Raw genomic sequence first — 25,740 nt, forward strand, 5'->3', positions numbered from 1 at the left:
ATAAGCATCACATCAGTATTTATTGACGGAAAATGAGTTGAGAGGCTAATGTTACCCATTATTTCAAATACGAGGGCTTGAAAGAGTCCAAACAAAGTAAAGGGCTCAAACCACTCGTTCCGCAAAGTACAAAGGACATGCGCGTCAACCATATTTTTCCCATTTTTGAACATAAATATCTGGTATATTTTTTTCCATTTGAACGTAAATATCTGATTGCACAAGTATCTAAAGATGCCACAGTCCAAATGTTCAGCAACCCGTTCTTCGTGCACAACACACAAAACGGAGGACACAAAACCCACAGATATGGCAAATAAGAAGGAAAAACACGACGGCGACGAGCTTCGAAGCTCCGGGAAGAGGCTTAAATGCACCACAAACGAATACGAAGAGGAAGAGGAAGTGGAGGAGGTCGTGAGTGAATTTCCATTGACGCCGGGGTTTTTCTATTATCCGATGACGCCGACGTCTTTCGTTGTCTCTGATGCTCTCGAGCCCGATTTTCCCGTCATTTATGTCAACACCGTCTTCGAAATATTCACTGGATACCGTGCTGATGAGGTCCTTGGACGAAACTGGTATAATTCATTGATTTCTTTCTCTTAGCTTTTATGGTTCATTTTTCTTTCTGCGTGGCCATGGGTAGGGTGCGAAAGCGGAGTAGGAGATTTGGAAAATTTATTTTTTATAGGGAAATGATGTTGAGTAATTTCAGTTTTTGATTCATCAATTGTTACGTGCTCTGTTTGGTTGATGGGAAAACTCAACGAAAATATGGGATTTTTTTTTGCTATGGTACAGGACTACCACCTGATAAATTGAAAGGTATTAATAGAAGAAATGAAAGGAGAATCTGTTTTTGCGCTGCCCATTTAATTCAAATACTTGTGCCCCGTTTGGCACGGCGGGCCACAAGCGGTACCAGCAATGCTGACATGAGAGGAAATTTTGTTACAAAATGTATCATTGGGCAATTTTATTTCAAGGAGGGATAAAGGAATGAAACAGTTATTTCACTTATTTCTTTGGTTTTTTGGGTTCTTTATTATTAGTTTTCATTGGAATTTAGGAAACTTATGATTTCAGGGATATGGTGATGGATAAACACCTTTTCAACCTCTTGGGTTTAGAATTATTGACATATGATGGTTGATTTGGAGGCAAGAAGTTGCATTCTTAAGCTATGGGTGGCTGTAATTTTAATGACTTTACATGTTAAACACGTAGTCTCTTTAGTCAAAAGTGCCCATACGAGAGCATTGGAGTGATATGTTTCATGTAATCTGAGAGGATCTACGTGATTGGGCAGAACTTCTTTTGACAGAGATGAAGATTTGCTTTCTATGTTTGAATTTTGATAGCTTCAACGAAATACATTTCCAGCACGTTGATAAGTTTTGTTTTCAGTAAGTTATTTCATTATCTTGCAGAGTTCAATGCCACATGATGAATGTTTGACTGATGGATGTGTTTTATGTGGGAAACGAATGTGCAAGTACCTCTGCTAATCGATGAAACTGGTCAATGAGATGGTGTTATTGTTAATCAAGTGGACTTTTCTTTGACAGTAGTGGTAGAAGTTTCCGTAGAGCATAGATATTCTCATACTAGTGATAATAATAATAGTATAATTATGTATATGTTTTACAGAACTCTGCATCATCTCATTGTTTGAAAAGTTTATTTTCGACACAAACCATTGTTAACTGGACTTGGGAATCATTTTGGTGTTATATCAATGTTGAAACTTCCATTTTTAGTTTTTTACTCTCCAAATTTTCTTACTCTTGATTTCACATTTGTATTTGTGTCCTATGCAACTGCTGTTTTATGTAATTGTTCATGCTGATTCTGCTTGGTTTGTCGAATCGATGTTGAGCTTTTGAAAATTCTTTGCTTTCAGCCGCTTTCTACAATACAGGGATCCTCGTGCTCAGAGACGGCACCCATTGGTCGATCCTGTCGTTGTCTCTGAGATCAGAAGATGTCTTGAGGAAGGTATTGAGTTTCAAGGTGAGCTTCTTAATTTTAGGAAGGATGGTACTCCCTTGGTAAACAGGTTAAGGCTTGCTCCTATACATGATGATGATGAAATTGTGACACACATAATTGGCATTCAAGTGTTTGCTGAAGCAAAAATAGATCTGAACCGTGTGTCGTACCCAGTGTTTAAAGAAACTTACAATCAGATGTCTGATGAGTCAAATAATTTTGCTCCTGTGAGTGGACAGCCTTTGCGAGCTCAGCATCAAGAAATATGTGGGATACTTCAACTCTCTGATGAAGTGTTGGCTCACAATATTTTATCACGTTTGACTCCGAGGGATGTTGCATCTATTGGGTCTGCCTGCAGAAGGATCCGCCAATTGACAAAAAATGAGAATTTACGGAAAATGGTATGTCAAAACTCATGGGGTAGAGAAGTCACAGGGAAGTTGGAATTGATGACCAAGAAACTAGGTTGGGGCCGTCTGGCCAGGGAACTAACTACTCTCGAGGCGGTTTGTTGGAAGAAACTGACTGTTGGAGGAGCAGTGGAACCTTCTCGTTGCAACTTTAGTGCATGTGCAGCAGAGAATAGGCTTGTGTTGTTTGGAGGGGAAGGAGTTAACATGCAGCCAATGGATGACACATATGTTCTCAATCTTGATATTGCAAATCCAGAGTGGCAGCGCGTGAGTGTGAAAACATCACCACCTGGACGCTGGGGCCATACTCTCTCATGCTTGAATGATTCCTGGTTGGTCGTATTTGGAGGATGTGGAAGGCAGGGATTGCTAAATGATGTATTTGTTCTTGACTTGGATGCAAAACAGCCGACATGGAAAGAAGTTTCTGGTGGAACTCCTCCTCTCCCTAGATCTTGGCATAGCTCTTGCACAATAGAAGGTTCTAAGTTGGTTGTTTCTGGTGGATGCACGGATGCCGGTGTTCTTCTCAGTGACACATACTTACTGGACCTAAATACTGACAAGCCAATGTGGAGAGAGATTCCGACTTCATGGGCTCCTCCATCTAGATTGGGGCATTCACTTTCAGTTTATGGTCGGACCAAAATTCTCATGTTTGGGGGGCTTGCCCAGAGTGGCCACCTGCGTCTGCGCTCTGGTGAGGCCTACACAATTGATTTGGAGGAAGAAGAGCCACAATGGAGACAACTAGCATGTGGTGCATTGACTGGCGTTGGCAGCCAGAATGCGGTGGTTCCTCCCCCTAGACTTGATCATGTTGCAGTTAGCATGCCCTGTGGAAGGATTATAATTTTTGGTGGTTCCATTGCTGGGTTGCACTCTCCTTCCCAGCTCTTCCTTTTGGATCCTTCAGAGGAGAAACCGTCATGGAGGATTCTCAATGTTCCCGGACAACCACCTAAGTTTGCCTGGGGTCACAGCACCTGTGTGGTTGGAGGAACTAGGGTCTTGGTGTTGGGTGGGCATACTGGAGAGGAATGGATACTTAATGAATTGCATGAATTATGCTTAGCGAGCAGGCAAGACTCAGATCCATAACTTAGAAACGAGACATTCGATTGTGGAAGTGCATGATTTTTGTTCCAATTATGTAGAAGAGGGTCTGCTGTGTAGAGGAGGGTCTGCTGTATGGTTTCTATTATGTAAGTTCTTTTCCCATCTCACATTGAGGTGCTTTCTAAATGGTTCTGTGCTGTTAGATATGTTTTGTATTGCTTGAAGATCCTTACCTGGTTGTCTATATTTTGTAAATTATTGTAAAATCAGAGTAAAGTTTGGATGTCTATTCAATGGTCTGTCTTGAGTTGTTCAAGTGGTGAGCTGGTAATTCTCCTTTTTCCTTCAGATTTCCATCCGTTGACACCAAAAGAAAGGATACTGATAGCTTGAAGAAGTAAAAAGTGTTCATTGGAAATTCTGAAACAGATATTTTTGGTAAAAAAAAACATGTTATGAGAAAATCATAGCACACAAGTGGTGGAAAAGTTTGAATAAAACTTTCAGTTCCAGAGCTCACATTAACAAATTCAGTGTAAAATGTAACATGTCCATCTCAAATGCTGCAGTGTGAATTTCCTCTACTTCATTTATAATTTTTTTTTTCAGATTGATTCCAGTTATCCCTGGAAAAAATAAATAAATTCAGCATTCCCTGTAGGGGCACACTGTCAAATTAAATTAGTACTTGGTACAAGCAAAAACAAAAGGAGCAAAAATCAATCATCTATTGTCAAGTTTCATCTACACTAACATCAAAATGACAAATAAGAAAAAGTAAGCAGGATGGGTACAAACATCACAAGCAGTGTAAATCCAAGCTCTTGGTATAGTATACTTTCCTTGTTATTGGATGAAGTCTATCGTGCAAATATTCGACTGGCAAAAATGCGCTGTCTGGATGAGTCTTGTGCAGTTAAGATTTTATCATTTCCATGCCACAGAGTCGATCTCATCTCTGGCTGACTTGTACAGTTCGAGCCTTTTAGCTATGGCTGTTCTCCTTTCCATAAGTTGTGGGTCTTCATCCAACATTCCGCCAAGCTTTTCCTTCTGCATAAACACCATCCGGGAATTACTGTCAGCTTCTCCATGTATACTTTATTTTTAGTTAACAAGTGTCCGAAATGAAACCTAATCAACCACAATGCTTCTATACATATATCACAATGCTTTGAAAATGTTTTCTAACTGCTGCAAGACAAAACCATTTCATTATGTCAATGGAAATATAAGACTATGCTCTTATCAGTTTCGGCAACGCTACGTATCCCTAACAAATTTAACCATAATCAGCCATAAGATGTAATTAGACATCGTGATAACGAAAGTCAATGTAATTAGACAACGTAATACTGTTATGGCCGGTTGTGGACGAAAATGTTAGGGATATAAGTCATTTTCGTATTAGTTTTCGCATTCCAATTGATTGTCAAGAATGAGAAAAAGTAAAAGCCATGTGAACTAATAGTTTCTCACCAGCATCCACGAGCTAGAGACCAATGTAATCTTTAGCAGTCTATTGGCCAACTTTTGGCTAAAAGGGTGAATTTGCTTCAATTTATAAAAAAGGAATACCAATATAATTTCAGACAGGCAGAAAATAAAGGCTAATCATGGTCCTAAAACTTTCCTAAATGTCAAAAGCTCTGCATGTACTTAATCTAATCAGTTCACAAGTTTTTATGGAATAAAGAGGCTTCTTCCAAAAGAAAACCTTGGTTTACTGAAATTGCTTCGCTGCAACCTAAACCACGAAAATACTCTCTCCGCAATGTGCGTTAAGGCTAAAAACATCTGCCTATATGGAACGTGCCTCCAATGCAGGAGTCTTGTGAGCTTGGCATTAAAGAGGCTTATCCTCATTCAAGTTCCTTCCATGCACTGAATTGTTCAATAACTTGAGATTTTCAGTATTTCCCAATGCATACGCTTTTTGAAGAAATTTTTATTCCGTGCATAGGTAAACAACTCTCGTGCACAAAGTTTTCGCGATAGGCAAGGTCGGGGACATACAGAATGTACGACATTACTCCCACATGATATGTGGAGAGGCCAATTTCAGGAATTGAAACTATGATCTCTAAGTTACCCCTGCAACTCTACCACTGGACCCACATCTTTGTCTGTCCATGTTCACTGTTTTTTGCATGCTTGAGGTTTTCAATAGTGAACATTTTTGTTGCATAAAGTATTTTTCACTATTGCCTAATGCAGATGGCTTCAATTTCCTCCATGTCCATTTTCACTATCCCAGCTTCAATAAGCAAGCAACTGCAAGAGATATTAAAAGGACTTTCGTTTGGAAATATGGATGGGTCTCACAAAGGAGTCCATATTTACCAGTATCAAAGTAAATGGATAAATAGCATCTGCTGCTCTCCCAGTGTTGGCTGTAATGTAAAGGCGGATTTGCTCATTCGTGTACTTGATTTTATGCTCTGTAGTTAATACTCTTTGTACATGGGAGGCACCCCTTGGAGCCGTCTGTAAGTTACTTCTTCGTCTATTCAATTCTTTCTCGATTATAAGAAATAGATAAATCTAATTCCTATCCCCACTAGCCATCATTCAACTTTATCTCTCAAAACTTCTATAATACAACAGGTAATAAATAAAATCTTATTCTTTTATTCATATTTTGTCTGGTGGGGGGTCGAGCTAATAAATCATAGAAAAATAAATGTAGAAAATGACAGTCTTTACCTCTTTTCTTCCAACTTGAGCATAGAAATGGTTGAGCAGGGATCTCTTGGCCTCCCTGACTTGACAATAAACAACAGCCTTGGGGATGGAATTCTTCATTGTATCACAAACCATGCCTATGTAAGCGCTGACATTTGATCCTGAAATATATCGAAAGATCTATATGTCAGCATCTATTGAGCCACAAGTTGCAAAAAATGACCGACACCCTGTATAGATATTTTCTCTTTCTAATCATGCAATCTATACAAACACAATGTTTTAATCACTTCAGATATTAATTAGAAGTGCTAATAACAAGCACCAATGCTTTGCTATCTCATTTTTTTAAAACCTCTCTACGAAATAATATCACACACTGAGGGATATGTTAAATTGGGGGAGAATAAAGTCGGAAAAAGAACACACTAAAACGTCAAGAGGAACATGTGCAATGAGGAAAAAAAAAGTTTCAGAACCGACTTTCGAGCCAGTTTTAAATGAAATTTGTCAAGAAATCCATCACTGTATGTTCGAATGTGAGGAGAGAGAAAGAAGCAGACTATAGTAGAAACATCTTGCTAATAATTTCATACAGAACAAAACTCTAAAATATTTCCAACATTTAGAACTTTTGACGCTTGTCGGTAACTTAAAAATACATTTAAAAAAAAAACTTTGGCTTTACTCATCAAGCAACTTAAGTTCAAACGTGAGGGAAAAAAACAAAAGCATATGATATTGGAAACTTGCAAATAACTTTAGACAAAATCCAAAACACTAAGAGTGTGTTTGGATTGAGGGATTTGAGGGGAAGGAAAGAGAAGGGAAGGAAAGGGAAGGGGAGAAAAGGGAAGGAAGAATACTTTGCACTCTCTCATGATTGGATAGATAAAAAAAGAAAGAAAAGAAAATTAGTTTAATTTACTAATTTATCTTTATTTTTTATGTTAAAGCATTATGTATAAGGGTAAAATAGGTTTTTAACTCATAAATAACTTAATTAGTCATCTCTTCCCTCCAAATGACTCTATTTTGGGAGGAAGAATTTTTACAAAAATTTAATGAAATCTTTCCCCAATTCTCCCTAAATCCCTCCCCTTAATTTTTTTCTAAACTATCCAAAGTCCAAACAAGGGAATTGGAAGGAAACTCCATTTCCCTTCTCTTCCTTTCTCCCCAAATCCCTCAATCCAAACACACTCTAAGAGTAGAAACAACATTAGCTAGAATGTGAAGCCAAGCAGCCAGAAAATTGCTCACCAATCTTCCTGAAATGATTATCAGCATAACGGTCTACATTGGGACGGTCTGTATTGGGACGGTCTGCGTTGGGACCAGATGGGTTAGGATTCTTCTCAGGTTCAAGATGAAGCTTCCGGAAAAATTCCACTGTAAGATAGCTCGACTCCATGTCTACAAGCCTTAGAACTGTTTTGCGACTTTCTTCACGAAATCGTTCCAATGCTTCATTTGAAGCAGCCGCAATGTCAGATTGAAGAGTTGGGAATCGCTTTAGTTCCTGCAATTATCACAAGGTAGCTCTAGTACCATGTAAATTAATTTGTATTCTATGTTTATTGCTGTGTTACTCAATAGGAGTAAGTTCTTAAATGTAAGATATGATATACGGTAAGATATGAACAGAAACTAGTCCTCATGATGAGAACCTCAAAGAGAATCAATTTTAACTCCTATCTGAATGGATGTGTTTCACTATAAAAACAGAGTATAGGATTCATGAATTTGTTTCATTTTCTATATCATGTACATGGTTTCTTCTTCACAAATATCAATAAGATATGTAAATTCTCCTTCATACTTTGAGAAAATGTTTTCAGAGGAAGCCAAAAAGGACACTCCAAGGCCCAAGCCCTTGTAACAAAAGAATCAGATGAAATGGCAGGTGTCATCAAAAGAGTATGGCAGCATATCTATGCAAAGAAATAGTTGATATTTCCTGTTAAACATATAAGTATAAAAGATTCACCTTCCCAATTCCCATCAGCTTAAGCCTTTGGGATAAAAGGAGATATATTGCGATTTATCGATATATTGTGATTTATCTATCTAGGACACTCCATTATGATCAAACTACCCATTTTAAATGGCTGTGTCCGAGAAGACAGTGCGAAAATGATGCCATCATGCCACTAACATAATTGTTAAAGTTGTCTCGAATTTGTGTACCTCTGTTTCAGCTATAGACTTCCGTACAAGCTCTTTCAATACAAAATGCACCTAAAGAAGAGGGGAAAAAAAGGTTAAAAACTTGAAATTAGAAATAGTATTAAAGAAGAAATTGAGTGGCATAAGGAATTTCTTCAAAATATTATAAGAAGCAGATAGAAATTCCACACTAATTTGACTATCACGAGTGTAATTCAGCTCTGCTCAAACTTTCTTCGTATTTTGAAAACCACAAAACTAGATAAATATTCTCTGAGCAGTAATCAAAGGAGTGTATGGGGAGAGAGTTCCCATAGTTTCTTTTGTTGCCCACATATGTCAACAACCCTCACCATAGAGGTATGTATTCCAATTGACTTTTTAGCAGTTAGTTACTCTCCTACAAATTTGAAAGTTCGACAGCAAAAACTGCAACGAAGAGACTCTGCATGTTCAAGAATTCCTTTTACCTCAGCCTTCAATATGGAAATGAGATCAAGTAGTGGTACTATCATTTAAAAAATATGCAGCTTTCATGTCAACTAAATGATTACTTGAGTAATACTGGAAGTGAAATCTCAAAAACATCTAGAGAACGAAGAAACAACTATGATAAAATCAAAATACAACAGCACACAAAGGAAGAGAAAACATAGAAATCATTCGCAAAGTGAAAGTAAAAACTTATCCCTCATATCTAACCACCAAAAGACAGAACTAAACTTTATACTATCATCATAACCCATCAAAGTCTTACTCCCAGATAATATGGGCAGGTATAAATTAAATGTATATTCAGCTCTGATAAATATAATCAAGACAAATTAAGTTATCTTGCCATACATGCTTCATAAGAGCCAAAAGAAAGCAGCATGAAAAAAACAGTAACAACTGCAACAGCAGCATATATTCTTATTAGCTACCATAAATCTAACAAAACTTGAATTCCAATAGAAGAATAACCTCTACAGCAACTGAAAGATCAGAGATATATAGCATAAGCAAGTACAAGGAAGAACATTACAGCATCCACACAGGCTTCAGCTGGGCCTTTGAAGTAGGTGATGGATCCATCAATTAGTCTTCGGTATCCTTGTTCTGGAGCAATTAGATGTGGCTGATAACCATCCGCCTCTGAAACAACCTTTTGCACATTTTTTAAAGATAGATGACGATCAAAGGGGAGCTTTTTTAAGGCAGCTGGCAGTTGGTGGTCAAAAACTCCATATATCCGATCTCCACCAGGTCGCCTGAGACAGCAACTTGTCAAACTTAATGTTATATCAAAGCAGAAATAAAAGCTCCATAATTTTATTTTTTTTTATTTTGATCGAAATTAAGTTTCTTATCTCAACCTTTATCCATATTTCTACTCTAGCAAACCCACACTAACCCAATAAACTTCTTATAAACACAAAATGAGCCAAAACAAACTTAGCATGAATCCACAATCAGATAAATTGATCTAACAACTTCGATTGGATTCCCTTTTTTTCCTTTCTCTTTTGATATATCTGGCATAAGAAAAACTAATTAGTTACCAACCCTGCTATAAGAAAAAATAATATCAAAAGAATGAAAATTGCTACAATGAACCCTTATTATTGAAGAATGGCAAGAAATATTCAACAATAATACTGTAAAGGACAGACAATACAGCAATAATGCCCACACAACTAAAGTCTGGATGGACTTTGGTTATCGAGCTAAGCACTAATTTGTTCATACAAGCATTTTTCCAGAAGTTGCTCTTTCGTGAACAATGGTCTCCCTGCGTGTGACTAAATTAAACGTCGTCTAGTTACCTGGATCCTGAGTTCAGATTTATTTAGGAATTCTGTAAGCAAAATAATTTTCATCCTACCAGGCCTTCAATTTCAATATTTCATTTATGCATTCATTAATTATAAAAATATAAGCTATCATACACAACCAGACTGCCAACTTTTGGACTTTTTCTCACAAAATAACTAATGAGAGAAACTACGAACAAGTTGGAAAAGTTTTCTACTCTTGTAAATAATACAACATGCTGTGGACACTGGTAAATAAGGCTACAAAACTGTTTACATGATCTTTCATTTCAAACTGAAAATTTAAACCATGATACTCCTCCTACAACTATGGTAATTGGTCCATTTCAGTAGAAACCTTTTATCTTTTTTTAATGAACATGGTTGTTAGGAATGACAACCTCTTGATATAAGTTCATAAATATATAATTCATTCACCAATTATTGGACAGTAATGACACCTCCATTGTGATATTTATTCAAGAAGTTCCAGTAATTTCAGTATCCTGCCCCAGAGCATAGGCTATCACAGTGATTGTCAAACTATTGTATAACATATTTTCTATATTTGACTGTAAAAATATTAGCATTTGGACCTTGGTCTGACAACTAAAAAATAAATCATATTAGAATGTTTTATACTGAGACTCAAACTTTACTAAATTTATTAGTTACAATAGAAGAAAAATATATAACCAGTACAATTACTTTTGATGGCTGAATATTATAATAAATTCTAAGAAAAGGAAAGGTAATATCACTTACCCTCCATCCAGATGTTCCTTAAATATGCGATCAAATGCACGACACATTTCTAAGATAGTATAGAGCTGGGCCTGTGTAAGTAAGAAAAATATTGAAGTTAGTATTACTCAGCTGTGAAATAAAGTCCTTCATATTTTCTGAAAATAATTTCCTTGAAATTCCTTTACTACCCCTGAATCTACTGCAATAGGCCTGCCAATGCGATCCAACTCTGCATTGAGCTCATCAATGGTTTTATTAATCATAGCGATGATACTTGGTATACGCTGCCTGATAACAGTCTCTAAATGCTGACAGGAAATGGAAACTCAACATCAGACAGGTTTCAAGCTTCAGTAAATAAATTGAAATAAACTAGGCCAGTACAACAAAGATAACAAAAAATGAAATACTTGGGACAACAACTTCGCAAGATACTCTGAGCCCATTTTACTAGCCAAATGCCCATACTCAGGGCTTGTTTCAAAATATTCACGCTCTTTTCGGCGAGCCACAATCATGTCAACATTCTTATTGATGTCAGCTTGTGAACGGTTCACAATTCCAACCCAAGGATGTTGCAGCCTGTATGACCTTCCTTCAAGAACCTTAAGAATTCATACAAAGCAAATATCATGTTTCTATTTAAGCACGTAAATTATAAAGTCGGAACAATTACTGGAAAGAGCAAGACTATGTCCACACATCTCGAGCATCTGTTCCCTTGTCCATCAGATCAAGTTTTGTTAGCACCCCAAATGTTCTCTCACCTAATGTTGCAGAACATTATACAAATACATATGAGTATGCCTGTCAACTGAACATTAATAATTTTCAATGCTTTGCAAGGTCAAAGGTATCATGCATAGCTTGATTTGCAATACCTGTAGGATCAACTTCCCTTGCAAGTTTTATAGCATCTGAAGTGGCAATATCTTGATTAGCAGGAGATATAGCCAATATAATGCTGTTGGGCTACACAATCAGACAATTCATTAGATATTAAATTTCGATGAAGTCAAATAGAATAGATAATGCTGACTGTTGTATGACATCAATAAGTGGAATCAAACTACATGAAGTACAATCATTTTAAAACCAATTATAGTTGCCAAGAAAATGGATTGAGTAACTCAGAAGAAAATAACTGAAAACAAAGACCTTTTTTGGTGGTTTTTTTCGAGTCTATTGTAAGAATAAAATCAATAATTATAAACAACCCCTTCTATTCCAAAAAAAATTATAGACCATTCTATACTCTGCCATGCCACCATTACCATTGTGTGATAATAGTTTTGGCAAAATAGAAGACAAGACAGAGATTTGGAAAGGTATATTATGGTCTTCGTTTGAAAATTATATGAAAAGGCAACAAAAGGGTTGGAAATCCAAGTACAAAACTCATTTTCATGACAAAAAAGAAATTCTTCATAATCAAGCCACCGATGTCCTCTCTAAAATTCCGTCTATTGCAATAAAAGAAAAGTAATACTAAATCTTGCTCCTTTTAAGGACTAAGATGGGAAACTCCCCCTTAAAAGCTCTCCCAAATCTTTCCCTTCACACTAACCAAAAGATGAACCTATATCATTTTTCCTCTTTGTATCAAAATATATACACCTTCAAGCGCATAACTTGTGCAACCAACTTGGCTGAACGTAGTCATTCCACCCTCACTTAGGAATTAATGATCTTGGAATGGCTAATTTTGGTCTTACAGTAAGGTGCTGTTCAGAGCATATGATGATAGATGCATATGGTGCAAAAGGGTCCCCATGATGGGATGTAACCTCTTGAACACAACAGAAAAGAACTGCTACATGGTAAGCTCAAAAGTTTCCACTTGCAGACCTTATTTCAGAGGCGCAAACCATCCCCGCCCCCCACAAAAAAAAAATCCATGGATGGAAATTGGTAATATTCATTAAATGTTTCAAAGTTTTCTAGTTGACTTTTTTCCAACAGGGTTTGTTTTTAAAATTTTCAACATGACCACAACCTTTATGTCCTTCGTTTTTGTTAAATTTTTGCAGATCAATGCTTAAAAGCTCACACCATAATTCTACTATATATCAATCTCGTGCCTTTAATAGTTTTTTGAAAACACAATGATAGATGCAGAAAAATATTTTAAAATTCTATTTCATGTATCCCACGTGATAAAGGTAGTGTATAGTTCCTCTATTTCCCTCCCTCCAAACAAAACAAAAAAATTTCCTATTCTCAAAGTGAAGGGTAGGAATTCTTTTTTTCCTCAGTATAGAATCGCTCCAAGTCCCTAAATATATGGAGAACTTTCATCACCAAGATTGGAAAATACTAAACAACACTATTCAAACTCCATTTTGCTTCAACTTCCGAGACCAATATTCCCATTGTGAAAAGAAGGAACCTTGATTCATGTAACCAATAAATTTCTCAGCATTTAGATTAGCAATCAGCGTGGGATGGCTCCTGAGTCTAGCACCGGAATGCAGAAATACATCAATGCAAAGAAATCCCTTTAGCCAAAAGGAGCATCCTGTGTAAAACAAACTCATTACCACATTAAGCTGCAAGTGGAACCTTGCCTTGATCTTCATGCAATTGCAACCAAGTCTATGTGTCGCATATTCATGGAGTTATTTTCCTACCAAAGTCAGATAGACGAAAGAGCAATTCAAACTGCTCCAAACCTAAATCTTTCATGAAAACCTGCTTTAATCTTCACAAAGTCCTTCCCATAACTACTTGGATAAAATGTTCATACCCTCATCCACTCCCTCTCTCTCTCTCTCTCTCTCTGTCTGAGTAAGGAGTTTTTCATTCTTGCAAATATGTATGTCTTTCTTGATGACATGTTCAGAATCAGGATATTGCTTTGAGAAAACAACTAAAATAAATGAGCAATATTTCAAGGTAGAAAAGCTGACGGCAAAGTACAAGGAGTCTGGATTAAGTTATAGGTGACCAAGTAGGATTTTAGAGGTTGTTGGGCTTGTAATAACTTGGACACAATAAATAATTGAAGCTACTATGTTATGCAATTCAAAATTTTGAATACGACTCATTTTCTCAAGGAATCCTTATCACCCCTCCCTCCCGCGACTTTATTTTATTCCGGTTTGGCCAGCATCTCTATCCGAGAAGGAGGGAGTGGGTTGTTCAGGTCTCCCACTAGCCACTAAGGAAGTAGTCGAGAGAATCCTACAGAAATGAAGGCGACGATAAATGCTTCTGTGGAGGGCTACTAAAAGAAAGAATCAAAGGATGGCTCAGCTAACCGATATGATGCCAAATTCCCAGCTCGCTTTTATTTCTTGCCTATAGCCTTTCTAGCTTCTGTTAGGTGGGCTACGCTACCTCCCTTTGTGTTGTGTTGTCTGCTTTTGCACTAGAAGCAGGAACCGCCATTGGATTTTGTAAGGGCAAGCGAAGCATACTTTTTTCATAAAAGAGTTATCTCTTTGAGAATCTTCTCGCTGTCCCTGATGCCCCTAAAGATTGAGCTATACCACTAGGGGGCGAAACCTAGATTCCTCGACAATACTTTTAGATAATAGAATAGCATATCAGGGGAGTGTATCGCGGACCCTTAGTTTAGTAATCACTACCAAACAATCTATCATCCAGCGGTGAATAAATTTTTGAGTTCTTTGTGACTTATTTTGTTATTTCTTAGCTATCTTCCTGAATTCGAGAAAATTGATGTTAATCAATGAATATATATTACCTTCTCAACATATGAACGGACCATGTTTTCAATATCTTCAACTATAGTTTCTGGCTGTCCCTCTGCAAAGCCAAAATGATATCACTGCAAGGTTAAACCTACTGTTCATGCTTGATCAGAAGCTTAGAGATTTCTTGGTGGATGATGAACAATGTTAGCAGTTATTACCTACAGCAACCTTTGTCAACCCAGGAAGATCTATCAGGGTTAAGTTGACAACTGCCAGATGAGACAACACAATATTTACACAATCATAACCAGAAGAAAGAATCTATGAAAGTGTGTTTTTTTTTTTGATGCTATACCAACCATTAGGAGAATAAATGCTCAACTGAATTGGAATGTTAGAAATTTGCTTTGACTTTCCAGTAATACGATCTGTTTCCTCTTCAATCTCCCTTCTCACAGAAGCTGCAAAGTGAGAACATATTGAAAAAAAAAATTCATGGAAAGTCAAATTTGATTGTAAGACGTGACAAATAATGTGGATAACAGAAGATCTTTCATCTATCAAGTTGCCTTTCTACCTAAAACATGAACAATGTAGAACAATTAGCCATGTAGTTTTCTATTATACGCTTGACAGGAAAAAGAGCAAGTGTTTTGAATCTCAGACAAGAGTGTTTGTGATAAAAAGAGATTTTCTTGTTCTGTAATGGAAGAAAATTCGTAACTTATAAAGATAATAGTTAACAAGTGTCAATCAATTCAAATTAGTTCAACCAACCCACATCCAAAACAGTAGAATTTACAGATAAACACAATGCAATCAAAAAGTTTTTGTGGTTGGCAATAGCTTATAAAGGACATCTTATAAATCAATGCATTGGATGACCACTAATATCAAGTGTTCTTATAAATAATATGGTATAAATCTATGCTAGGACCAAGGTAATTTATATATCTCAGATTTAATGGATGATTAAAAGACACTGATGTTATTGAATGACCAAGGCTAATATGCACTGAATGTGTATCCTCTCATCCAGAACTTTCATTTGTCCTAACTTTCAGCAAGCAAACCCCTCATGAAGAAGACAAGTGAATGTTTCCAATCTGCTATCATTGTATCGAGAATCAACTGCTTTTTGTTTTCATGAAAGAAAAGGAGGATTGTCTCGAATTCTATAGTCTATACTCTGAAATATCTTTGTAGCATTTAAGGATTTGAAATCTCAAAGAAAATTTTGGCTTAATAATTAAAAAATGAAGCAATATGGCATACCAATTAGAGATACCAGAAGAGAGAGAATGACGAAAGAAAATTCGGCAGTTTATAAATGAATATTCAGTCACACACACAGATTCATGCCAATTAGATGTTGTTCGAAATCTTAGATAAGAATATGGCTATTTTATAGTCAAACATATCTTTTTCTAAATGCCTACAGTACCAGCAGTGAAACTCCGGAAAATATGATTACATGTCGAATTGTCAATAAATATATACAAAAAATGTCTAACCGAATTTGATTATTGATCTATTCCTGCCAGTTCTAGGACTGAAATCTCATTTATCTGAAACAAAATTTGATGACAACACAACGATATTGTTCACCACCACAATACCCACATCTATTACACTCCAGGATCAAAGAAAACATGTAGCGTGATTGAAATTTGGCGTACCAAATTCAGTAAACCTCTTCTTTGGTGCATGAAGAAACTCTGCATATTCTGTCTGCCCCTTATCAGTCTTATGTAGCTGCAAAACCAATGGCCTTCGTGTAACAATACCTGACAATCGAAGTAAGATCAAATCAGAACACAGTTTTTGCCCCTTTTTTCGTCCTGATGTAGAATCATGACTAAGTAAACACTTCAGTTGAGATTGTTGAGCAGACTGATTCCGCTCAACGTGCTCAATGAAATGAGCAAAACAAAACAATCACCATTCGGGTTCTATCCAAATCATTTTTTAACAATCAAATGAATAATCTCCAATCAACTAATCCAATACATCCTATAAACTCTAAAATCCCATATCATCGATTGAGTTCACATTTCTGACACGACTTAAAACAGCTCAAAACTGCAAGATCCAGCATTACATACTCACAAGTCACAACAAATAGAGAAAGAAAAATACATAAAAGAAAATAAGAATCAAAACAACACATATGGAGCATTACCGGATCCACGTGGTAGGAAATCCCGACCCACCACGCTTTCCAACACAGAAGATTTTCCGGAACTCTAAGAAACATAAATCATAAATCAGAACCTCCAATACAAGAAAATCATTAAAAGAACATAAATCAGTAAAGGCATAAATTAAGAAGAATGTAGGACCTGGCCACCAACAACGGCAACGGAAGGAAGAGCTTCCCAAAGGGACATGCCCTCGCCGCCGTGATCGCCTAAGACGGTGCAGGCCCTTTGGATTCTGTTGACCAAGCCGATCAGGCTCTCCATTGTCGCCATTTTCGGAGATCCAGAGAGAAGACGATGCGCAGAGAAGACAATGCGAGTGAGTTTTATATATTCAGATGAATTGAGAGTATCTGAGCGTGGAGATCAAAGAAAGAGAAGCTTTGGATCGGAGAAATTAGGAAAAAGAAAAGAAAAAAAAAAAAAAAAGGTGTGAGAATCAACAGAATAACGGTTATATGGGGACACCAAAAAGAAAAAGAGGAAAAAATGATGGTTGTTTGGGGAATATTTTTGCTTCAATTTTTTTTTGTTGTTGTCCCTTCCCCCAAGAGCAACCACAACAACGTCAGCTTGTTAGGGCAAATGCAATGGTGAAATGGTATTGGGCCAACAAAGATATTGTCTTTTGCTGCTGATGTGGTTGTATTGTAAAATGTGTTTTGCTTATGTGGTTGTATTGGGATAAGTGTTTTGCTGATGTGGATGTATTGATATTTGATGTTTTGATGTAGTTTTGTTGTGGATAATATGGAGGAATGGAATGTTGTTGGATTGGGTGGAAAGAGAAAGTGTGTGGGAAGAAAAAGTTTATAGAAATTTGTGTTTTGCTGATGTGACTGTATTAGAATTCGTGTTTGACTTGACTTTTTGTGTAATAGAGGTGGGACCGGACCAACAAAAATGTTGGCCCAGCAAATTAATTCCTATTGCATTTGCCCTTAGGGTATGGTTGTGGTTTTGTAGGAGCATGGACTTTTTGATGGTCTCATTTTGTTGGGAACAACATGTAAGCATGACTACTTGCAATGATGCTAATCTAACGGGGCATGAGTGGAGGTTTTAATGGGGGCATGAATACAAAAGTGTGTACAATGGAACAATTTTGTTATCCCAATTTTATTTGGAACAACACGAGAGAAGGGAAGATTGGTGTCCTCCTTGATGGCTCCAACACATGGGGCCCACTTGTATCACACTCACAATTATACCAAAAATCAATACTAGATCCCACCTTTATTACACCAAAAATCAAACCAACAAATTTACATCATTGTATCAATAGATCAACAAATTTACATCATTGTATCAATAGATTTTGTTGACCTAACCACATCATCAAAACACATCTCCTAATACATTTTGTTGTCCCTAACAAAATTTTACCATTATAGTTGTTCTTATGTTTTTTGCCCACATATTGACTTCATTTGAGGGCTACCTCAACTACCACCCCCACAATTACACAAAAATCAATATTGGACTTCACCTCTATTACACCAAAAATCAAGCCAATAAATTTATATCATTGTATCAATACATTTTATTGACCCAACCACATCAACAAAACACATCTCAATACATTTTGTAGGCAAATAAGACAACAGGCCTGCCTAACAAGTTCAAAGCAGCATAGATGAAGGGGTGGGAGACGTCCAAATGTAACCATGTGAAATTATTATTAATTTCGCAAATAAGAATCTAGTCCAAATCTAAAGCCAAACCTTGGCACATATTTTGTTTGAGCTGAGTTGTAGTAGTCAACAATGAAGATAATTTTGTTTTGTTTATGTTTATCCATCATTCTGGTTAAGCAGCTCATGCATCAATACTTTGCCAAGGGAATTTGCTCAAAAACTCCATTCACAAACTAAACACAACCACCAAACTAAAAAATATTTCAACCTCCTAACATGCAAATTGCAATGCCTTACAAAAAAAAAAAAAAAAAAAAAAAAACAGCAACCCTAACATGCAAAGAAAACTACTTCATAATTCATACAAGCATTCCAAAATAAATATATAGTTAGCAGGCTCAAAATGAACTGAAAGGCAGAATTCGCTAAAAGGTTTAAACAGAGCAGCAAAACAAGAGCAGATGTATAATTCTGCTAAACAGAATTTATAACCAACAGTAAAACTATAGATGAATAACACAACAATAAATACCCCATCTTTATCTGGTTACAAGAATATTAACAAAACGCAACACACTAGCTGCATGCCTGCATAATACAAATTTAAACTGCAAAAAAAGGTAGACAAGAAAATCTCAATAAGCTACCTATACAACCACCAGGCAATCACTGACCACTCAAAAGAAAAACCTTACAAAATGTTAGCCCAAAGTCAAATCATCTTCCATTGATCTTTTCTGCAGATCTCTAGCACAGGAATAACAGTCTATGTCAGAAGCACGCCAATTTTCTTCCATGCAACTTGGTTCTTTTTCTTCGCCAATTCTTAGTGAACACAGGATCATCGGCATGCAAGTTACAATCTTATAATCATTCATAGAATGGAAAGGGAAAAAGAAAAATGTAGAAGAAAAGAACCCAAGAACAACGCCTACTCAGCAGATTTACTCCTTACTGCTGCCCCAAGTGTAGCTGTCATTGGGTGCTGCGTGTTAACCCGCTTCGGGATACATTTCTGCATAAAAGCATTTTTTTCAAAACTTGCTAATTTTCATAAGGACAGTCACAACAGCTGCATGACATATTCAAGCCAAAGATGGAAATTATGCAAGCGGACATTCGACAATGCACCCAAAAAAAGTGAATCAAAAAAGTGCAGCAAATAAGTAGAATCATTGTAAACAGATTATCCCTTGATTTAAAGAACAATTTCAATGAACTGTTGGTAATCATGCAACTGAACAACACTTCCAAGTTTATTCATGAAGTTAGCTTTAACGTCTAGTATTCTAGCTTGATTGGAGATTGACGTATCAGAGCATAAAAGTTGTCAGAAGTCAGATGCCTCAGAAGTCCTTTCTGCTTTTCATACGGATGTAACCAGAGGGAAAAAAATTTCAATATAGAAATAACATTTTGAGTAAGAAATACTCAATAGAGAAATGGAAACCCATACAGATTTGTATGGAAGTGATAAAAAAGGAAAGGACTTTATAGGATTAGCAGAAAGTGTAGGTTTTCATATAAAAAGGAATTGCAAAAAGAGAATCCAGTCCAACTAATTTCTCTAATGAATTACATAGCCAAACTCGAATAACTTGGGACAAAAGCCTTGATGATGATAATGAGACAAAAACATTAGCAAGAGTCCAGTGGTGGAAAAATGAATTATTTTCCTCATTTTCCATCAAACTCTAAATCGAAAAGGATTGGGAAAGTCCAGGGATACTGGTCCCAGTAAACATGCACAACACGTGCAGTTTTATTGGAGTAATTTTTAGTGTAAAAACTTACACTGCATCATCATCATCATCAAAGCCTTCATCCCAAAAGTTTGGGGTCGCCTACATGAGTTTATGAGAACATGAATGGGATAGAGATAGCTATAGAAGTGAGACAGCAAAATACGATATGTCAGAGCTTAAAAAATGCATCAAGTATTTCTCTTTTGTCTATAATAATTACTAGGAATAAGTTGTCCATCAAAGTTTTCAATAGAGTTCATTAGGTGTATTTTAAAATTTCTCAATGCCTCCTTTCTTTCAAGAAAAATTCTTATTTACCACTCAGCAACAATAACCACAGAGACAAAGATAAGAGACCGATTTAGATACAAATAACTCAAGATTTTGAAAGGACCAATGGGGGGCAAGAAACCTCAATATTCATGCAATCCATAGAAGGGCACTAATCTATACATACTGCCAGAACTACTTCTGTCTAGGAGCTATTCTGAGTACTTATTTTTTTGATATAAGTACCTTCCAGGAAGCAGCTGACTAGAGTTGGCAGGTCCCTTGGTACTACCAAATCGCTTAGCCCTATTCTCATGATCTTTCTCCACACGCATGGCAGCCACCTCCTTCTCCATGGCAGCCACTTCTCTTCTCATCTTCTTCGCCTCAACATCCATTGCTTTAGTCAATGTTTCCACCTTCTTTGCCAACATCTGAAGTAAAAATAAAAACAATGAGATATAGCAACAAGTTTTCAACAAAAAGGAGAAAAGAAGCATCAGAGTGAGGACAAGAATATCAACCTCAATAGCATCATCTTTATCTTTGAGGCTTTGGTCTTTTTCATGACCAGCTTTCCTCAAAGCGACCACCTCTTTCTGCAGAAAATCGTACAACACTCCTGGCACACTATCCTCTGCATCTGGCATTGGAAACTCATTTGGCTTGCCATCTGCATTTCCTTTCCAGGTATTAGAAGCCTCACTATCCTTACTTCCCCCACTAGACTGGTTGAAAGATTTATTTGGGCTAGCTCCATTTAGAAGGGCCTTACTTCTGTCTAATGACCTTGTGCCTCCATCAAATGATTTCGATGTCCCCTTGGCATGCTTCAACACTGTGCTGCTAGTAGATGACAAAGATCTCAACTGAGAGGTTGGTGTTCTTTTGGATAGAAATCCATTTGAGGTAAACTTTGATATGTTATCAGCTCCGCCCAAGGACTGACGACGAGAAGGCCCATTGCTTATACTTCTTCCTTCTTGGGTACTACGATTACTACTGTTAGAAGTTCCTCTCAAACTCTCTTCTAGCACTCTTAGCCTTAGAAGGTACTTTTCCTGATAGATAATAGAAAAAAAGTTAAGTTTTCAGCAACAAGATCAGTACAACAGCCAACAACAGAAGAATAAGTTAAAAAAATCATTGTGTTACTTTCAGCTGAGCTTCAGACTTCGAAGCTCGCTCAGTTATGGAAAGCTTATCACGGAGTTGCTGCATTTCTCCCTACAAAAACAGAATTCAATGATAGTTAGAAAGAATAATGTAAATGTTAGAAGGCTTTGTACTCACAAGAGCTCATATTTTGGAGGACCCAAACAAACTGCAATAATAAGTTAATAACCTGCAAGAATCTCCGTTCTTCAAGCCATTGCTTAACAGGCATCACTTTGTCATTAGCATCTTTCCATTCATTTGCTACCACCGTGGCTACTCGGTTTGCTGTTACCTTTGCACGGGCTAGCTCCCGGTCAAGTGTTTTCCTTTCATCCTGAGAAACACAGCAAACATTTCAATTTTTTAGTTTGCCCTCAGAATGTCAGGAAAAGAAATCTGCGAAGGTTGGGATCTGAAATTTTGACACGTTACATTCATCTCCTGAACCTTCCGTTGGTAATCCCTAACAGCATTAGCAGCTGCACCACCAGCAAGAACAGCCTCTTCCAGCTCCCGTACAGTTTGACTAAGCTTTTCAACCTCTGCAACCTTTTGCCTATGCATCTTGTCTAAGATTTTATTTTCTTCCTAGTACAGAAAACAGATGCCATGTAATTATTTCTAATTGACTAATTGTACATGCTACACATACTGAGATGATAGCCCAGGTTTGAAGTCAATCAAGGAAAGGAACACCATTCATAATAACCAACCTGGCAAATTTCTATCTGTTTCATTAATTCTTGATTCTTATTTTGCAAATCATCCACCATTGAAGCCTTGGCCAATGCAACTTGGACAATCCTCTCAGCCTCAAGTAAAGCTGCTTCTTTTGATTTTGTTAGTCGGTCTAATGCTTTGTTGTCATCTTGAAGTTTAGCTATCTGCAACACACAAAAAAACCGTGAGAGAATAATTCTGCCAAAACGGTCAGGTCCATTTCCAAAGTAAATTTGCTTTGCTGCTATAATCAAAAGCACGTAGATTACCTCTTGCTTGGCAAGCTTAAGCTCAGCCTCCAAAGGGGCAAGAATGGCTTCGATTGGAGGCATATCATCATCCTTTTGAGCAGCATGAACCCTTCGAAGAGTAGCTTCAGCTGCAAACTGAGCTGCCATGGACGCCTTCTTCTCATCATTGATTTTCTTGATATCAAGGTTCTGCAAGAAGTTTGTAATTCAATATACTAGGTTTGCATCAAAATAGAGCAAAACAAAAAGGAGGATTAAAGCATACTTTGCTTTCCAAGAGCGATTCTGTTAGCTTGAGCTTCTCCTCCATCTTAGCAAGTTCTTCAGTGAGCTAATATGAAACAGCAGAAAACCAAATAAAGTCAGCACACATAAGAACCACATTCCACAATCTTTACCCCTTAAAGGAATACTGGAAATCAAAAAATAAAATCATGCTGAAGTGCACTGTTTAGTATGATATCCCATCCAATATATTATTTTGATGCAATATCCCATCCAATATGTTATTTTAATGCAACATCCAATCCAGTATTCATTTTTGCAAGTAATTCCATGAGGAGAAGCTAAAGGCACTGCTTAAGTGCAAAGTACAAAAGAAAAGAAAATTTTACATCCAAGGAATCATATATTCAAATTATGCAAAACAAATTCCTAACATCACAGCTAACAATGACAGCACCAGGTTTTCTAATTGTGAGTGGTCTTGCATTATGCCATTCTATCTAAATTTTCTTCTCAGAAACACTGAAGAACAAAAAATACATATGCTAGATATATCATGAATGTGATCAAACTGCGTCAGAGCATGGCTTCCAAGCAAATACTTCAAGCATGCTAAGATCACCTATGAAGACAGCTTAAAAAAAGTGATCCACTTCAAATTTCAGAACCAAACACAAAACGAGCACCAACTTCAATCTGAATAAATAAAATGCAGACCAATTATAAATAACCATATTTATCAACAAAATTTAATAAATGTAGCACAAATTTTTGCTAACAAAGTACAGCCAGCAATGATGCACTCTGATGGATCTGTAACTTAGATTCATTATCCCTATAAATTAGATATATTGGCACAATATTCCCGGAATTACAATTATCCAATAACCCAAAAAAAAAAAAACAAAAACAACACTTAAAAATCATAACAAACAGAGTTCAAAAAAAAATTTAGCTAAGCTGACTGATAAATGTAGGCGATCTTAAAATAAACCCGAAGATAAATGTGAATGTAAAATGGAAAGAAAATAAAATGACCTCTTCAACGGCCTTTTCTCTAGCGCGCTCAGATAACCTCAACGCTCTGATCTCAGTCTGTGCTTCGCCTAGCTCTCTGTCCTTGTCTGCAAACAAAACCCACCCACAAATTAACAACCGTCACAAAAATCGACTAGAATCAATCCAAAAGCCAACTTAATCGACCCAAAAGTTCCGGATCGGCCCCCATTCCCACCTCTGACTTCATTCTCTAACCGATTAAGCTCCACTTTCACCGGATCCGACCCGTGCATTAGCGTAATGAACTCATTATCAGCATCGAAGCTCGGCCTCACTGGCCTCCGCCTCGACGTGCCCTTGCTTCCCCCTTCCTTGAAAGACGCAGACGCCGTGAGTGGCGTCACCGTCGGAGTACCATTGCCACAGCTAGTCACCCCGCCTCCATCGCCGGAAAACTCAGCCATCCTCCGATCTGATCGATCTCCTCCCTACTTCCCACTCCCTCCTCTCACATCCAAATCCAAATGCCGCCAAGATCCAAATGTTAGGGTTTCAAATCCACTCCTACTGAACAATAGACAAAAATTTTCACATCTAGAGAGAGAAAAAGAAAAAGTAGTACTCTCTCCTGCTCTAATCCTTCGCTTAACTGGCTATCGTCGTACAGTACATACAAGATATAGATATAGAGAGAGAACGTGGAAGAGAGAAGATATTCAAATCTGGACTTCTTGAGAGGTCTCTCTCTCTGTCGTTGGTTATGGAGTGATAGGGGTGACAGTGTAGTGCGCTTTTAGAGAGAGAACAAACAGTAAGCGATTGATGATGAGTGAGTGGTGATTTTCACTGATTTGATTTTTTATTTGATAATATTAGATTAAATTTAAGCAGAAAGAGATAGAGAGAGAAAGGGATTTGCTGTTAAACAGACAGTGCTTCAGTGTATCCAGGAATAGTTGAAGTAATTTAACAGACTAACTTTTTTTTTTCTCCTCTCTTATAATTTGGGTTTCCTACTAGGATGAACGGGATGCGAACTGCGCACCAACTCAGGTTACCAAAAAAAGTATGGTGCGTAATGCGCACGCCATGCGCGTTTTAGACAATCTAACTTGCGTTCGTCTGCTTTTTCGTTTGCTAACGTAGAAGTTCAATTAACTTGTTGAATAAATCCCTAATACAAAAACAGAAAAACTTGTTGAATAAATTGAATTATTAATTTGTAAAGTAATTTTTATGAAAGTTATCTTATTTAGTGTTATTATTTTTTGAAAAATTGCCAAGTCATCAGGAAAGTAACGATATTTTTTGTTAGATCTTTTTAGATATTTATTGTAACATCTGACTCGAGTGAGCGAGATTATAAGTCTTTGTAATGTAAGTTTTTATGGTGTTGGGTGAGCTATCAAGTGACGAAGGAGTTAACTCTCTTGTCGCACATATTCCAATAGAAGATGCGAAGTACAATATATATTGTGTGTTTGGTAGAGTGGTTGTGTTGATTTTCAACACTAACCGTTAAGCTGTGAAAAAAAAAACTAAACTTAAAGCTCTAAAATAAGCTGTGAGGTGTTTGGTAAAGCTGTTAACTGTTGTTAGCGGTTAAGTGGTGTAAAATATATTTTGTTTGTATTATTATTAGGTAAAAATTATATATATATTTTTTTTTGGCAAATGCAATATACGACACACTACCAGATCAAGCCTATGAAAGTACAGGTGTCAACAGGCCCCACGTAGAAGGCACAAATCAAGCCCACGCAGGGGCAGACTAAGCTCACACACCTCTTTATAAATATTCAGAGGAGGTGAGACTAGAACTCATGACCTCAGTCAGGGACATGCAAAGTCATTGTCATTCAATCAATGGCTCATTTGCTAATTATTTTAATTTAATATGTATAGTATAAATGAAAAATATATTTAAATACAAAATATTTAAATATATAATATAATATAAATATATAAATTTATTATTATAAATGAATAAATAAAATTTATTATAAATATC

At 36.8% G+C, this 25,740-nt stretch overlaps 3 protein-coding genes across 5 annotated transcripts; 1 reads left to right on the forward strand and 2 right to left on the reverse strand.

The window, feature by feature from the left end:
• Nucleotides 1–46: 46 nt before the first annotated feature.
• Nucleotides 47–3,764, forward strand: LOC119992415 (adagio protein 3-like). Its single transcript, XM_038839089.1, has 2 exons — nt 47–581; nt 1,907–3,764. Exons 1-2 carry the CDS (start codon nt 235–237, stop codon nt 3,510–3,512), a joined length of 1,953 nt encoding a protein of 650 aa, XP_038695017.1. The 5' UTR covers nt 47–234; the 3' UTR covers nt 3,513–3,764.
• On the reverse strand, nt 3,729–17,166 carry LOC119992421 (dynamin-related protein 1C). 2 transcript variants are annotated; one of them, XR_005466393.1, is made up of 18 exons: nt 16,866–17,166; nt 16,706–16,769; nt 16,203–16,310; nt 14,883–14,984; nt 14,742–14,792; nt 14,574–14,635; nt 11,746–11,836; nt 11,567–11,631; nt 11,275–11,469; nt 11,053–11,172; nt 10,883–10,953; nt 9,349–9,574; nt 8,346–8,396; nt 7,419–7,677; nt 6,177–6,316; nt 4,313–4,523; nt 3,991–4,096; nt 3,729–3,858 (listed from the first exon to the last, which is right to left on the reverse strand). XR_005466393.1 is itself a non-coding variant. In XM_038839103.1 (16 exons), exons 1-16 carry the CDS (start codon nt 16,995–16,997, stop codon nt 4,398–4,400), a joined length of 1,863 nt encoding a protein of 620 aa, XP_038695031.1. In that variant the 5' UTR covers nt 16,998–17,164; the 3' UTR covers nt 4,127–4,397. The 2 variants fall into 2 exon arrangements, 1 of the variants encoding a protein (XP_038695031.1); XM_038839103.1 differs by lacking the exons at nt 3,729–3,858; nt 3,991–4,096 and having other exon boundaries at nt 4,127–4,523; nt 16,866–17,164.
• Nucleotides 17,167–18,809: 1,643 nt separating this feature from the next.
• Nucleotides 18,810–24,649, reverse strand: LOC119994589 (microtubule-associated protein 70-2-like). Of its 2 annotated transcripts, none has more exons than XM_038841242.1 (11): nt 23,965–24,646; nt 23,769–23,854; nt 22,771–22,836; nt 22,524–22,694; nt 22,248–22,418; nt 21,967–22,122; nt 21,722–21,868; nt 21,532–21,603; nt 20,901–21,437; nt 20,623–20,810; nt 18,810–19,376 (listed from the first exon to the last, which is right to left on the reverse strand). In XM_038841242.1, exons 1-11 carry the CDS (start codon nt 24,191–24,193, stop codon nt 19,337–19,339), a joined length of 1,863 nt encoding a protein of 620 aa, XP_038697170.1. In that variant the 5' UTR covers nt 24,194–24,646; the 3' UTR covers nt 18,810–19,336. The 2 variants fall into 2 exon arrangements, with proteins under 2 accessions (XP_038697170.1, XP_038697169.1); XM_038841241.1 differs by lacking the exon at nt 18,810–19,376 and adding an exon at nt 20,124–20,205 and having other exon boundaries at nt 23,965–24,649.
• Between the last annotated feature and the right edge of the window lie 1,091 nt (nt 24,650–25,740).

Source organism: Tripterygium wilfordii, chromosome 3 (assembly GCF_013401445.1).
Source record: "Tripterygium wilfordii isolate XIE 37 chromosome 3, ASM1340144v1, whole genome shotgun sequence".
Lineage (NCBI taxonomy): Eukaryota > Viridiplantae > Streptophyta > Magnoliopsida > Celastrales > Celastraceae > Tripterygium > Tripterygium wilfordii.

Excerpts from the sequence above, each read along its gene's own strand:
- LOC119992415 (XM_038839089.1), top strand. The coding sequence starts at position 235 with ATGCCACAGTCCAAATGTTCAGCAACCCGTTCTTCGTGCACAACACAC. Across the intron at positions 582-1,906 it reads GAGGTCCTTGGACGAAACTG|CCGCTTTCTACAATACAGGG; the intron begins GTATAATTCATT and ends CTTTGCTTTCAG.
- LOC119992421 (XM_038839103.1), bottom strand. The coding sequence starts at position 16,997 with ATGGCGACAATGGAGAGCCTGATCGGCTTGGTCAACAGAATCCAAAGG. Across the intron at positions 14,985-16,202 it reads GAAGAGGTTTACTGAATTTG|CTTCTGTGAGAAGGGAGATT; the intron begins GTACGCCAAATT and ends CTCACTTTGCAG. Across the intron at positions 11,470-11,566 it reads AGGGAACAGATGCTCGAGAT|GTTCTTGAAGGAAGGTCATA; the intron begins GTGTGGACATAG and ends TGAATTCTTAAG.
- LOC119994589 (XM_038841241.1), bottom strand. The coding sequence starts at position 24,193 with ATGGCTGAGTTTTCCGGCGATGGAGGCGGGGTGACTAGCTGTGGCAAT. Across the intron at positions 21,604-21,721 it reads AAGAACGGAGATTCTTGCAG|GGAGAAATGCAGCAACTCCG; the intron begins GTTATTAACTTA and ends CTGTTTTTGTAG. Across the intron at positions 20,811-20,900 it reads ATAAAGATGATGCTATTGAG|ATGTTGGCAAAGAAGGTGGA; the intron begins GTTGATATTCTT and ends TTTTTACTTCAG.